This window comes from Magnolia sinica, chromosome 11 (genome assembly GCF_029962835.1).
Source record: "Magnolia sinica isolate HGM2019 chromosome 11, MsV1, whole genome shotgun sequence".
Taxonomy (NCBI): domain Eukaryota; kingdom Viridiplantae; phylum Streptophyta; class Magnoliopsida; order Magnoliales; family Magnoliaceae; genus Magnolia; species Magnolia sinica.
In genome coordinates, this window is record NC_080583.1 from 82,790,944 (window position 1) to 82,806,299 (window position 15,356).

General features: G+C 40.6%; 1 protein-coding gene across 1 annotated transcript; it reads left to right on the forward strand.

The window, feature by feature from the left end:
- Positions 1 to 12,906: 12,906 nt before the first annotated feature.
- Positions 12,907 to 14,963, forward strand: LOC131219529 (uncharacterized). The gene has a single exon (XM_058214723.1). The coding sequence runs from the start codon at positions 13,184 to 13,186 to the stop codon at positions 14,705 to 14,707; it is 1,524 nt and encodes a 507-aa protein (XP_058070706.1). The 5' UTR covers positions 12,907 to 13,183; the 3' UTR covers positions 14,708 to 14,963.
- Positions 14,964 to 15,356: the final 393 nt, after the last annotated feature.

Below are 15,356 nucleotides of genomic sequence, written 5' to 3' on the forward strand. Positions count from 1 at the left end.
AATTCACGTTAATGTGAATCTTTTCTCAGAATCAAACATCGATCAGAAAGTACCTTCATGGCCCCTCGCTTGTGTGGCCCAAACAAGCATGCCACATACGTGCAGACGTGGAATCCACAAAAATCATTGCTGCTGCACCTACTGAAGTGCTTCCAATCAACTTGTAAAGGTTTTTGTGCCTTTGCGCTCTCATAACCACGAGTACCCCATTTGAAACTTTAAGGACACCATTAAGACCGGTGAACTTGCATCCTATAGCCTCGAGTACACCGAGAGAAATCAAACTCTTCTTCATATCAAGAACATGACTAACATCAGTCAACGTACACTCCATCCCATTAAATATCTTGATGTGCACCGTACCAATAGCCACGACCTTACAGGAATTATCATTGCCCATAAAGATCTGTCTATCATCACACTTTCTGTAACTGGCGAACCAACTTCGATGAGGAGTCATGTGATATGACGCTCCCTTATCAAGAATCCACTCGTCTCTACGATCGTAGTACAAGTGTCCGATCATAGACATAGACAACACCTCACATGTGTTTGTCTCTTTATCTGATGTGATAATATTGGCCTCCCTGGAAGAAGCCTATGAGTTTTCTTTCTTTGACTTAGGATTTGTGCAATCCTTCTTCATGTGTCCAGTCATCCCACAATTCTAGCACTTTAACCTGCCTTTGCCCTTGCCCTTGAATTTGGATCTAGACCTTGAAGATCCTGTATCTCATTCAGTATTCCTGCCTCTCGTAAGCAGTACATTAGAAGAGGTCGTTATGCTACCGTTTATCTTTCTCATAGCCTTCTCCTGAAGGGATGAGATAATGGTGTCCACACTCAGGGACGATTTACAGGTGCATAATGAGTACTTGAATAAATCATACAATGCTGGAAGAGAATTCAACAAAATACACGCATGATCTTCATCTTTAACCACTTCATCCATGTTTAGTAATTTGCAAATCAACTTATTAAAACTACCGATGTGGGCCTCCACATCTCCACCCTCTGTCATCCTGAAGTTGAATAACTGTAGCTTCAAGTGTAGGCGATTCTCAAGGGACTTTTTCGCATAAACGTCATCTAACTTCGCCCATATGCTCGCTACGGTTTTCTCCCTCAAAACATTGTAAAGAACGTCATCTGTGAGACACAATCGGATAAAGGATAAGGCATTCTTATCAAGAGTATTTTAGTCTTCGTCACTCATAGATGATTGTCGCTCCTCAGGAGCCCCATCTTCGCATTGCTTAGTTAATAGGTTAATCATCTTAATCTTCCATAACTCAAAATTATATTTTCTTAAGTACTTCTCAATATCATACTTAGTGTTTCCCATTGATACAAATCCTTCATATTTAAGTCTGCAGTGAACCTATCTTTAATACCACTTATTGGGAAACCGTAGAAGCATACAATGATGGATCTAGGATAGGAATTCAAAAGCACCAATCAAAATTGAGAAAAACGTAGAGATTTAATGTGGAAAAATCTTTTCGAAAAAAGACCATGGCATAAAGCGACAAAAGAACACTATGAAAGCAGAAATTACAAAAAGAGAGATCACCCAATTCGAACAACCTTGAATCTTATCCTTGCTACACCGTTTGAAACCCTTGGATGATTTGAAACTCTTAGAATACCTCTTAATCCCGCTTACACCCCTATATATATATATATATATATATATATATATATATATATATATATATATATATATATAGCCTATAAGAGAATCCCAAACGAAATTGGAAACAAATTTCGCACATCCGACGGATCTAAAATTCTACACAAAACATTCGATGTCATCGAACACCTTTCGATGTCATCGAAACTTATCCTTCGATGACATCGAAGCCACTTCGATGGCATCGAACAAATACCCAATCAGTCTAGAGACAAGACATGAATTTTTTATTTATTTTTATATTATCAAAACTAACTTCGATGGCATCAAACACATCTTCGATGTTATCGAACACTATTCGATGTCATCGAAAAATGGCGCCAATATGTCTAATAACCAAGGTGAAAATCTCAAAAACACTCGATGGCATCGAGTGGATTTTGATAACATCGAATCTCATTCGATGACTGTTGATTTTACATATTTAAGACATCTATCAACAACAATCTCATAGTTGGCTATGTCATATAGAGTCCTCGATAATTAAAGAGTCGGAGTATCCGATTCATAATAACTTTCAATATGCAACACGAAATTTTGAGTAAGAGACGTCATTTATAAAAAGAGGAGTTAGGCACATGTTTGCCGAGCGTGAGTTTATACTTTGTGTAATTAACTTGATTATAAACAGGTGTGACTAATTATATTGTGTTGAAGTAGTTTTTCAAGCTTCTCTCATAATTATCCAATACTAACTAGAAAATATAGAGAAAATGATGGATCTAGCTTTTATTGGTTAGTTATGTACCTCATAACCACTAGAGTTCAATATGGATATAGTTGTGAGAGACACGAGGAGGCGCTCCACCCAACAACCGGTATCAAAGAATGAATAAAAATAAATAAAATAAAATAAGTTAAATTCTGTATTACAACTACCAGCGCCTTTTAATGGTCGTCGGTAATCACTAAAAATGTCTTAAAAAGAGAGGTTGGAGAGGATGAAATGATGCAAATATGAGAAACAATGCAAGGAATGACAAGCTTGAATTCGCAACTTGATGTATATATGAGTCAAATAACCAAGGATCCCGACACTTTTGAGCAAGGAGATAATTAGAGCTCTTGTCCCTAGCCCTAATCTCTTGCGTCGTGTTGTCCTGGACCGAAGAGGTCAATGGCTTGGGTGTAGGCTAGGACTTGGATGAGCGGTGTTTGATAGCTCCAAGGATGTAGGTAGATGTAGTATCTAGAGGCAAAGGGTGAGAATGGTGGTCTTAAGGGATCGGGACCTATGGGCAATATGAGCAAAGGCTTGGAGGATGGGTTGTAAAGTGGGATGGGGAGGGGGTTGGAAATGATATGGCTTGGGCAAGTGGGCTCTCCTCCTCTCCCTCTTCTTAAGATGTGTTGTATTATAATGAGAATAATGGGAGTATTTATAAGATTTTGGGATGAGGTTAATGAAATGCCACTAAGGGGTAAAAGCTGAGGTGGTAAATGGTGATTGGTGGAGGAGAGAGGAGCGTACACATGACACTTTCTCATTGGTCAAATGAATAATATGAAGTGTAAAAGGGGGAGGGTACTTTGGGAATCCAGGGATGGACTCCCCATTTGAGGTAGAGACACCTTTTTTCCCGTCCCGAGATGTTTTTGTCCAAGGTCCATATGGGCTATCTGCCACAAATTGTGGTTGGGTGTAGCACTTGGGTTTCTAATATCTTGGGAACTATATTTTTAACAATTGATGTGTTTTAAGGAGTGTTGGGCTTGAATTTGATCTTACGTTTGGACTTTTCATTATACTCAAGTTTCAATTCGGCTCAAGTTAGGCTTTGATTTTAGGGTTGGCTAGGTTTAGGGAATGACTTAGGTTACGGCTAGGCTTGGGTTTTTAGGGAATTGAGAGTCAAGAACCATCGCATATCGAGCACTATGATTGCCAAGCTATTAGCCTTGAGCGAGGTGTTTACACTGGATATAACATGAATAACTCAAGCGATGGGCGAGGTGGATTTCACATAAACATTATAATGGGCCCACCCAAGCCATCCATCACAAATCACTTTTAAGAATTGTTATATATGCACATCCATGCAAACCCTAATGAGCTAGGTTAACAGAATACTATATATGGTTTAAGCCTAGCTCGATCAATAAGTGGGGTTGAAATTTAAATTTGTGTGCTACCTCATACATGATACTCCAATCCAAAGTCAAGCTAAAAAGTTTGACAAGCCAGCTAACTCCATTAACATATCCAGTGCGGTCAAAAGAGTATAAGTGATAATATGTGACTTAAGACAATTGTTTGCAGATGTGATTGTACAATTGCATATGCCATCGTAGCCCTTTTAAATCATTTATATTTTTTTAATTGAGGTGTTGCTCCTTAGTCATGCTATAAATCAAGATATCATCAAAGTATACGACCAGGAACTTTCCCATAAAGGGTCTCAACACTTGGGTCATCACGCGCATGAAAGTGCTTGGGGCATTAGTTGACCCAAAAGGCATAACTAGCCACTCATATAGCCCATCATTCGTCTTGAAGGCCGTCTTCCACACATCACCAGGGCATATACAGATTTGGTGATACCCACTTTTGAGGTCAATTTTTGAGAAGATAGTAGCATTGGCCATCATATCTAACATGTCATCAAGACACGGTATGGGAAACCGATACTTGACTGTGATTTTGTTGATGGCCATACTATCAATACACATCCTCCATGTGCCATGACACACGGGCTTATGCTCTCTCGAATGAAACTCTTCTCTAGGAGTTCATCAATCTGCCTCTTCAACTTAGCGTGCTCCTTTGGGTTCATTCTGTAATGCGGAAGGTTTGGTAGAGTCGCCCCAGGGATTAAATCACTGGCATATTGTATATTCCTTATAGGGAGAAGCTCATTCGATAGATCATCAGGAAAGACATCACGAAACTCATGTACTACCTGAATGGCTTCAGTGGGTAACTCTACGTTAGTCTCTGGTACACTCTCCCTAGCTACAAGGGCGTATATTGTCGAGTTCGCCTCCGTTTCTCACTCAAAGTCTTTGGCATTCAAAAAATGAAGCGGTTTGGACTTATACTTCGACTCCACTTCTTTTGGGCCGCTCGCACCACTCTGTGTGGTGGACTCTTTTCCAGTCGTATTCTTGGGTGGCAAAGGATTTAACTTGACTTTCTTGCCCTCAAACCAGAACGTACACACATTTAAACGACCAAATATGGTGACGTCCCTGTCATAGAGCCACGGCCTACCCAAAATGATATGACCCACATCCATAGGAACAGCATCACACCAAATTATGTCTTTATATCATCCAAACTGAATAGGGACAAGACAACGGTGCGAGACTGGAATGGATATTTCATCAACCCAAGAGACTATGTAGGTTTAAGGATAGGCTTCCAGCTTCAAACCCAAACGACTCACAGTGCTAGTCGATGTCATGTTGGCACAACTACCACTATCCAAGATCAACTTACAACTTTTTTCTCCACACTTTGCATAAGTATAGAAGATCGTGTTGCGGCGCCAGTCATCAGTGTTCTTGGCTTGAGCCAAAGCGCAACGCACAATTGTGAGGGTCGCAGACTCTTGCGTTCCCTCTTCCTCATCACTAGGGGTTTCGACTGGCTCATATTCCTCCTCCTCACCATCACTCTCTGGGGGCACTACTTCTACTTGCCCATCAATAAGGAGTACTTTGGTGCCCTCTCTCGTGTCGCACTGGTGAGCAAAATGACAAAATCCCTGACACTTAAAACACCTAATGGCTCCGCTTCCACGCGAACTAGACCTGACAATCTCTTTACCCTTATCATCCTTGGGTCTGGGCTAAACATTAGAGGAAGGTTTGTTTTGGAATCCCATATTAGGTTTAGCCCCAGAGGGGTTGGCCTTAGCACCACATTCGCGAAAGTCAAACTGCCTTCCCACAGATGCTTTAAGATATTACTCAACATCTAACACTACTTGGTATAATTGTTCAATAGTGTCTATCTCTTTGGCGAGCAATTCTCTCCTGATGTCAGGACGTAGACCCGTTTTGAAACAAGCAAGGGTAAGTACTGGGTCTTCATTAACCTCATAGCGGGTCGAGTATTCTTCAAACTTCTTGATATAGTTCGCAACACTCATGGAACTCTGTCGAAAAGACTGTCACTCCTCAATCAATCGTAAGCGATAAGAGAAAGGGATAAGAGAAAGGGAGGTATTTTTCTTTAAGCATTTCTTTCATCTCTACCCAATGAACTATTGGGAGTTCCCTCGCTCTTTCTTTCTTTCGCTCAATCGTCGCCCAAAACCTCTTTGCTTGACCCACAAGCTTCATATTGGCGAATCGGACTCGTCGAGCATCCGACATATCATACCACTCAAAATAGTGGTCTATATCCGTCAGCCAGTCTAAAAAGGCTTTAGGATCTAAATGTCCATCAAACGAAATGGCATATACTCTAATTCCCTTAAGGAGTTGTGCATTGGGTCATATTGATCATGATGACCCTCGCGGGTTGGGGGCATGGGTGCGCGCTCATGACCAATTCCTTGGCCACCTCCATTCCTTGGTATAACCTCTTGACCACCTGCCTGAGATTGGACATCTTCCCCAATGGTAGGGTTTGCCCGAAGGAGACCTCTATTTCTTCAGGTGTTTATCTATGCGTTGTTCCAAGTGCTTATTTAAGGACTCAACTTGCTGGGCTAACTTGGCCATTCTTGCAGTTGCTCCATGTTTAGTGTGGGATGCAAACCGAAACTACGACCCGTACGTGTGGGCATACACCGACTTGCTCAACCTAAGGACCTGCCACGACAACTATATGCATCTAAAAACTAAATGACCTTACGAGACTCTATATGAATGAGACTACACACCGTTACCAAAATTCAACTATATATATTAATGATTCTAACCACCTAATCATGATGGGCTGGATGCATGAAGGACTCAAGCAAACTAAACCCTAAATATGCGGTGAATTCCCTACAAGAACCCTAGGCTCGATACCAAATTTGATGCGGGACATGAAATTTAAGTATGAGATGCAAGAATTCAAGCTTAGATCATACCAATTCATAAACAATTACACAAATTTCACATCCCATATGACAATTCAAATCATTCAATTAAAAGGGGAATCTATGCGGTCTAGGCCGACATAGGCTAGAATTGGACCAATAAAAATTATAAACCAAACGATATCAAAAGGAAATAGAAATCAACCACATATGCATAAAAATCAGTTCCTAATCCAAGGGATTCTCCAATTTCAATTCAAGGAAACCTAGGGTGAAAAAAGGGGGCAAATAAATTAGAGTTAATGCAAACTAAGGTTAAGGTTTAGAAAATAGGAATGAAAAGAGGAAAACCAGAGGAAAACCGAGCCTCATGTGTGCGAGATGGTGACCCGGCCGATACATGTGCTCGGGTGAATCGGCCGTAGTATGATGAAAGCTGTCTCCCAAAGTGACACATAGGCCTTGGTCAGCTAGGGGAGACCCCCAATCTCTCCAAGTTTAACAACAATCCAACGTAAGGTCGAGGCGTAGTGCTCCGCCGAAATTTCAGCCCTCCTACAGGTCCAAATTTTGAAAACTGGCTGTAGGGGAATGAATAGCTGCAAAAGCTGAAAAATTCAAAGCAATAATAATGATAGAAGATGAGATATATGGATGGGAGAGAGTAGGGATGGATGAGGATAGATGTGGCTTCACACCATGTAGTTAGCCCTTCGAAAAGGGAGGGCTTCGTACCCACTTTTGAATTCTTCCACAACTCACAAAGAGAGTAGAAAAATAAAGCAGGATTTTTTTATTAAGCTTGAATGAATGAAAAAAACTATAAGTGGTGCTTATTTATAGGAAAAATCTTATACCCAAAACTTGCACCATGTGCGTAACCTATTACTTGTCGGTGAAGTAAACTAAAAAAAAAAAATTAAACAAAAAAATCCAAAGCATTCACGATGTTCTAAATAATAACAATAAGTAAAACTTAAAATATGACATCAATTCGACGAGTGGGCCACGATCATGAGGTCCGCATATGGACTGTGTCATGTGTAACATATGCTTCCAAAATGACATATATGATCACATGACAACACAAAAGCCCTAGTATGTAGTACATATAACATTATTAGATTTTGGGCATCCCCCGTAGAACCTTGAATATTTTAATGACGTTAAGACGTTTTAATTAAATCTAAGGATATTTAAGAAGAGGTTGTGGAACGTGTTTGAGGGACAGATGAGATTTCAATAATAATATTAATGATGATTAATGTCTTTAATTTATCTGCGAAAACTTTGGTTGCGGCCAGCTTTACATTATTATAAAATAAAATTTACATTTATTTGACTTATTTGATAATTCACAATAAATTAGTGGACATTCATTGAATGGTTATAAATGAAAAATGCTAAACATATGTTCAACGTTATGATTGTTGGGCCAATTTAATTTTAAGACTTTAACTTCAGGTACATTGGTTTATCAATAGTTTACAGGAAAAAGTATTTTATTAAGGATGTGCTTGCATATACAAATACCATGTATTTTCTATCTTACCAATTTTTCCAATACAAAGCCATGAGCACGAGAGTATTATTTTCCAATAATGTCGAGAGAAATCCATCTTATTAAGTGTGTACCGCCCTAAGCAAACCAGGACAACAATCTACTCATATTACAAACCATATCATAATGAATGTATTCCCTGAAAACCAATGCATTCCAACACTCATGTGGACCACATTGTATGATTTTAGATATTTTATCCATATTTTTACATAGTTCCTCTTAGTGCGGCCTACTGCCCACTCAAGTTTTTTATTTTAGCTGATTTTATAATCCATGATGAAAATGTAACGGTACACCTGATGGACAAGGTGGATCCAACAATCCCTATTGTCTAGTGTATCAAATACGCAATAGAAGTCCAAGCATTGAAATGGATAGTCCATTGGATTGGGCCCACCTTTGATTGCCCATAGAGGTTCAAGCATTGATGCAGACTATCCGCCAATGTAGGAATTATCTTTGATTGCTTAACCCTCTCAAATCATTTTCATCCAACGTTTAGATCATATTGCTATGATTTTCTTGGCCACAATATTCGCACGTGTAAATGCTAATAACATTCACGCGTGTAAATGCACAAAAAAATAAATAAATCCAAATCCTTTGTTTGCTACAAACAACAAAAAAATTATGCTTTCCTATAATGTGATTGGTCTACATTATCACAACATTGTCAACACTGCTATATTAATTGCGGTACGTGATAATGTGGTCCAATTAGATTACAACAAGCATGATTTTTTTGCTTGTAGTAGGCAGATGATTTGAATTCTTGGTAAAAATACTTTGCCATATGAATTGCTCATAATATTCACAACCATAGGATCCTTGCTCTTGCTCGGGTGGTAGACTCTCAAGAGTTTTAACACCCGGTCAAGGGTTCGAGTATCCATAGGTGGTGAAGGCCCACTACGGCGTGAGTGTGTGGGGGTGTGTGTGCGTGTGTTTTTTTTAAAAAAAACATACATATTGAAAATCACATCCAAACTCCCACATTGTAAAACATCAGACCCACCAGTCAATACGAGCCACTACTACTCTTCATATTTCGGACTCCCCATTGCAGAAAGTTCCTTCACTTAGAAGCTAGATGGGTCATGGTGATGTTTGTGAGTAATCCACCATCATTTGTTTTGTTTTTTTTTTTTTTTTTCAACTCATCTTAGATATGGGCTAAAAGATGAGGCAGATAAAAAACTCAAGTATATCACGCAACAGGAAATAGTAAGGAATGAACCTTTACCGTTGAAACATTTATGGGGCTACAAACATCTTGAATTAGGATAATATTTTTGTGTTTTCGGCTCAGCTTAGGAATAACTTTATGAACCGTTTTGACGACATATAAACATCATTGGGGCGAGGAGTTCAATGGTAGGCATTTCCCTACCTTTTTTCATCATGCAACATATTTGAGAATTGGATTTGCTTTTATTTTTTGACGCAGGGATCAACGTGACGAGGTCGATCATTGTCTTCCTCAAGGATAACTACTCTGAATTCATGGAGCTTCTCCGGACTCCTCACAAAAACTTCTCAAATCCACAAGTAAAAGAAATAGAAATAATTTTAAAACATATGAAAGAAATTTGTTGATTGATAGATAAATGAGTCTACGACCCTTTAAATAGGAATACTAAGACTTTGAAGAAGTTTATAAATTAAACTATAACTAAAACTCCGTAAATATCATAACTTACTATAAATAGAAATTTTGTATTTACAGTAATTGTCCTATTTGGCTTAACCACGTTATTCTCGTAAATTTTATAAATGTTGGGCACAACTCCTAAAGCCCAATGGATGAAGAGTTATAATCAAACTAAAACTTACTATTTATAGTAAAAATGAAATTAAACACAGAATTCGGCCGTCGATACGATGACAAATTCGGCATGAGCAACCCCGCTATGCCGGGTTGGTTAGCTAAAGTAGCTTGTCTTACCCAAAATCATATATGGTACGTCGAGTAACTCATTCCGATTTGTGAGATATGCCTGTTTTAAGGTTCTGACGGTCTCGATGACTCTCGCCTCCGACCGGGACTTCTTTGGTCCACCTTGGACATGAAAGTGTCCGCGACCTGCTTTGCATCATTTTTGGGCTCATGTCCTATCATGATTTGACAAGATGGCACGTACATTACAATAGCCCCCACCCACCTCTTTGTGGAACGAATGTGGATTGTGTCCTACCTTGCACGTATCTAGCTGGGAAAGGGCATGAGCTTTGAGTGGCCACAGTGATGTATGAGTTTTGTCCACATTGTCCATTCATTTTTCCGTATCATTTTAGGATGTAAGCCCTAAATTAAGGAAAGTTCAAGACACATGCGGACCACACAATGGGGATCAAACTCTTATCGTTGAAAACTTCTTGAGGGCCACAAATGTTTTGGATCGAGCTTATATTTGTATTTTCTCTTCATCTGAGTCCATATAAATTTATGAATAGGCAGGAAGGAAAATAAGCATCATGGTGGGCCCTAGAAAAGTTTCAATGGTGAGAATCATTATCAACGTTGCTTCTAATGGTGTGGTCCACTTGAGCATTGGATTTGCCTAAGTTTCAGGCTTATATACCGAAACGATAAGGAAAAATTGAATGAATGATGTGGGTTTCTCGAAGCCAAATTATGAAGTATTACCAAAAGTTGAATAAATCTAAAGCTCAAGTGAACCACACCACATGAAGTAACTGTGGTAATGATTATCACAGTTGAAGCTTCCCTAAAGCCCATCATGATGTTTATTTGCCATCTAATATATTTATAAAATTATATAGACATATAAGAAGTAAAACGCAAATGTTAGATGTGGCCCTCAAGAAATTTTCAATAATACTCATTATTTGTCCGACTTGGCTACTGGATCTACCTCAATTTTGGGTCTTTATTGTAAAATGATACAGAAAAATGGATAGACCGTGTGAACAAAACCCATACATCATGGTAGGACGCAATCCACTCTCAAGGTAAGTGGAGCCCAACCTAATGCTGGTGAGATATCCTTCATTCAACAGCTTTTTATTTTTATTTTTTAATTATTATTACGTTAAGATATGAGACTAAAAATGAAGCAAATTTAAAACATAAGTTGGCTACATGATGAGAAATGGTGAAGAATTAACATCTACCGTTAAAATATTTATAGGGCCATAAAAGTTTTGCATACCCTCATCAAGGGTATAGATTTAACTGTATAAATGGCATATAAATATCACAATAGACTATGGGGAGATTTTAATGGTAAACATTTCTCGACTGACCTTTTCCTTCCACGCGGTCCACTTTTTTTATTTTTATTTTTACACACACCCCCACATACTCTGTGGGACCCATCATGATCTATGTGTTTCATCCATTCCGTTCATCCATTTTTAAAGATAATTTTAGGGCTTGATACCAAAAAAGAGAGGGATATAAATCTCAGGTGGACCATACCACTGGAAAACAATAGTGATTGGATATCCACCATTAAAATCCTCCTGAGGCCCACTGTACTGTTTATTTGACATCCAATCTGTTGATTAGGTCATTCAGGCCCAGATTAAAGGAAAAAACAAAGATCAGCTTGATACTAAGCTTTCATGGCCCCCTAAAGGTTTTTAATGGTCTACGCTCATTCAACACTATTTCCTGTAACGTGGTCTACCTTTTATTGGGATATGTCTCATTTTTGGCATTGTATAATAAAATAATCTGTAAAAATATATGGACGGGTTGGATGAAACAAATAAATCATGGTGGATCCCACAGAGCACCGACCACCCGCCATTGGCTGGTGGCAGGGGAGTAGCCAATCCGTTTCCAAAAAAACAATATGGACGCGGTGTATTTCTCATGAGCATCACGGTGGCAAAGGGACACGGATTACGTCCTACCCCGCTCCGTGGGGCCCAAATTGATGCAAGTGTTTTATCCACGCCGTTCATCACGTTTTTTAGATCATTTTATGGTTTGATCCTAAAAATTAGGCAGGTGTACCTCTCCAGTGGACCACACCAAAGGAAGCTGCAGTGATAATGACACCCACCATTGAAACCTTTCTACGGGCCACCGTGATATTTTTTTTTACCATCCAACCTATTCATAAGGTCATGTAGATGTTATGAAGTGAAAAAAACAAATATCACCTTGATCCAAAACTTCTCCAGCTCCCAATAAGTTTTTAATGGTGAACATTCAATCCCCACTTTGTGTTTTACTTAACCTTTGCACCTCACTAAATTTTTGGATAATATATTAAAATGAACTGAGGAAAACGATGAACGGCTTGGATAAAACAATTACATCACGGTGGGCCCCACAGATCCCTGCCCGACGGTGTAGGACGCAATCCGCGTTCTAAAAGAAGTTCCTTTGAACTTTCGCAGGCAATCCACGTGCATCGGTGCCAGCCATGAAAGATGATATTTAACAATTTTTGTTCTCTACCGTCTAATTCGAGGCCATCGATGAGAAGATTAGAATATTATAATGCACATGATTATGGATCTGATCTGTCATCCATGGTAGGGGCCACTGGATGAACGGTCTCAAATGGAAAAGAAACCTGCCACGTATATTGTAGAGAGATAGGGATCCACCATTTTATGATGCTACCGCTTCTACCGCATCTTTTCCTACGCGTTTATATATTCCAAAACCTTCTATATTGCCATCCAACCACAGCCTCCCTTCGCGTCATCCCATTACATACAAGCGTATATTCGCATATTCCCATCTGCAAATCTCAATCTCCTCCATTACGCACCAGGTGCACTTTAGCCCAAACCTATTTTTCGAGTCTCAACCTAAGCCTCTATACAAATCCCGCTTCGTCCCTCTCCCTTTTTCGAATTCCCAATCTCCATAACCAACGCACCTTGCGCACTGTAGCCGAATCCGCACCTCCTGCCATATATACCCCCTTTCTTCCTCTGAAACCCTAACCCTAGGTCTCTGGAACCATGCTCTTATCTCCAGGCCATTCTCCCCGCCACGTCTCTGACAAAACCCCAGAAACCCTAGAAATCTCATCCTCTTCAGACGGTTCCAAAAACCCTAGAAAGCGGCCCACCTCGAGCGTCCTCGACGAGGATACGTACGTTGCTGCGATCGAGAAGATTGTCGAGCGCGACTTCTTCCCTGACCTCCCGAAGCTCCGTGATCGCCTTGATTGGCTCGAGGCCGTCCGATCAGGTGACCCTATCCAGATCCGCGATGCCCAGTTGAAGATCCTTGAGCGCCGCGGCAGCGGCGGTGGAAGAACCGCGACTCCCGCCTCATCCGATGGTAAAATCCGGTCCTCCGCCTCGAGTTTCTTTTCTTCGCCTACTCCCTTGGATCCCTACAAATCCCCAGCCCATCCCGGTCCGGAATTCTCTGCGACGGGAGAGTCCGCATCTGCTGCGGAAGACTCGGCCATGGTTGATGATTTGCTGTCGCTTGATGAGTTCTTCCGACGTTACACGAGCGAAGACAATGAGAGCTTCTCGAAAATCATGGAAAAGGTGAACCGGAAGCGCAAGGAGAGGTTTGGGTATCTGACGGAAGGTGAAAAGGAAGAAGTGAAAGCCCTGGAATTGGAGAAGAGGGATCGCATTACCGATGGCTTTGGTACATCTGATCAGCCTTTGAGCACGTTAGAAGGGTGGAAATACACCGCGAAGAATCTCTTGATGTATAATCCTGTGGATCAGGGTGAAGTTCCGTTGACAGAGGCAGAACGTGCGGAGCGGATTAAGGGCCTGACGAAGGAAATTGCACGGTCGAACACTCGGTTTCATGGGAAATTGACGGATGCTAGGCCAAAAGAGGAAGACCCGGTCGCCATTCTCTACACTCCGGTCGCTGGTGCGACGCCTGCCATTGCAGCTGCCTGGCCCTTTTCGAGCCGTGAAGCAGAGCGGTTGAAGAAGTATGATTTGGATGATTTGAGAAAGACACCGAATCCCTTTTACGTGGAATCCACGAAGAAGTCTGAGGATGGTTATAATTATGTTAGAACACCGTCCCCTGCGCCAGGCGTCGACGAATCACCTTTCATTACATGGGGTGAGATTGAAGGGACACCATTGAGATTGGAGCAAGAAGACACACCGGTTGGTATAGGGGGCAGTGGTGAGGGGCCTCATTTTAGAATCCCTTTCCCACCAACTAGAGACGTGAAGGCCCACTCTTTGTCACGTGATGCCGCCCGTAAGCTGAGGGAGAGATCTAAGATGTTTCAGAAGCCACCATTGCCTTCACCAGCTAGAGGGGGCAGCATGAGCCCGAATGTCCGGACGCTTTCTCCAGCCGCACAGAAGTTTGTGAGGAATGCCATCTCGAAGTCTACGAGCACTGTGGATGAATCCCTTCGAGCAAGCTACCGTGGCGCAAGCCCATGCATAGGGACTCCGAAAGCAGGCAGGAGTTTGACTAGGTTTGGAAGAGATGACAGCTTGGGGTCGAGATCGCCTTCAGTAAGAGAGGGTTCTAATCCTCCATGATAATGTACATTTGTTTCTTTTTCCTGTCCTTGTTTAGATACTCAGATATTCACATGGTTAAACAAGGAGGTATGTGGCTCCTGTGTTAAGCTTCTTGTTTTCCAAATTCGGGTACTAGCCCATTCCATGATGTATCGTTTGGCAATATAAAATACAATGCCATTCACCATCTCCATACTGTCTAAAGGTTTATTAATTTTAAACCTTGCCTGAGGCAAGAATCTGAATTTTAGTATGGTATTCTTATTAAGCACAATTACTAGCCTCTTTTCTTCTTCAAGATTCTGCAGGTTGTTGGTACTATGAATATATGTTTGCCTTTCAGGGTAAGTTAGAGCCGATGGTGATTACCAAAATGTATGTGAATGCATGGGCATATGCGTTTGTGCAGGGAAATATTCACCTAAAACCCATTCAATCGTAACTTGCCAAAAAAAAAAAAAAGAGGAGAAGAAGAAGAAGCCCTATACTATCAGATTTCAAAATATCCATTATTTCCTGCTGAAACCCCTCTCCCTCCCTCCCTCCCTCTCTACATGTTTTACTTTTTCATAATAAGCATGCGATCTTTATAGATGCATAGGTTAGAAATGCTTCAAATATTAAATAATCGAAGCAGGCTGTCAAATAAGTGGAATTTTGATACTTT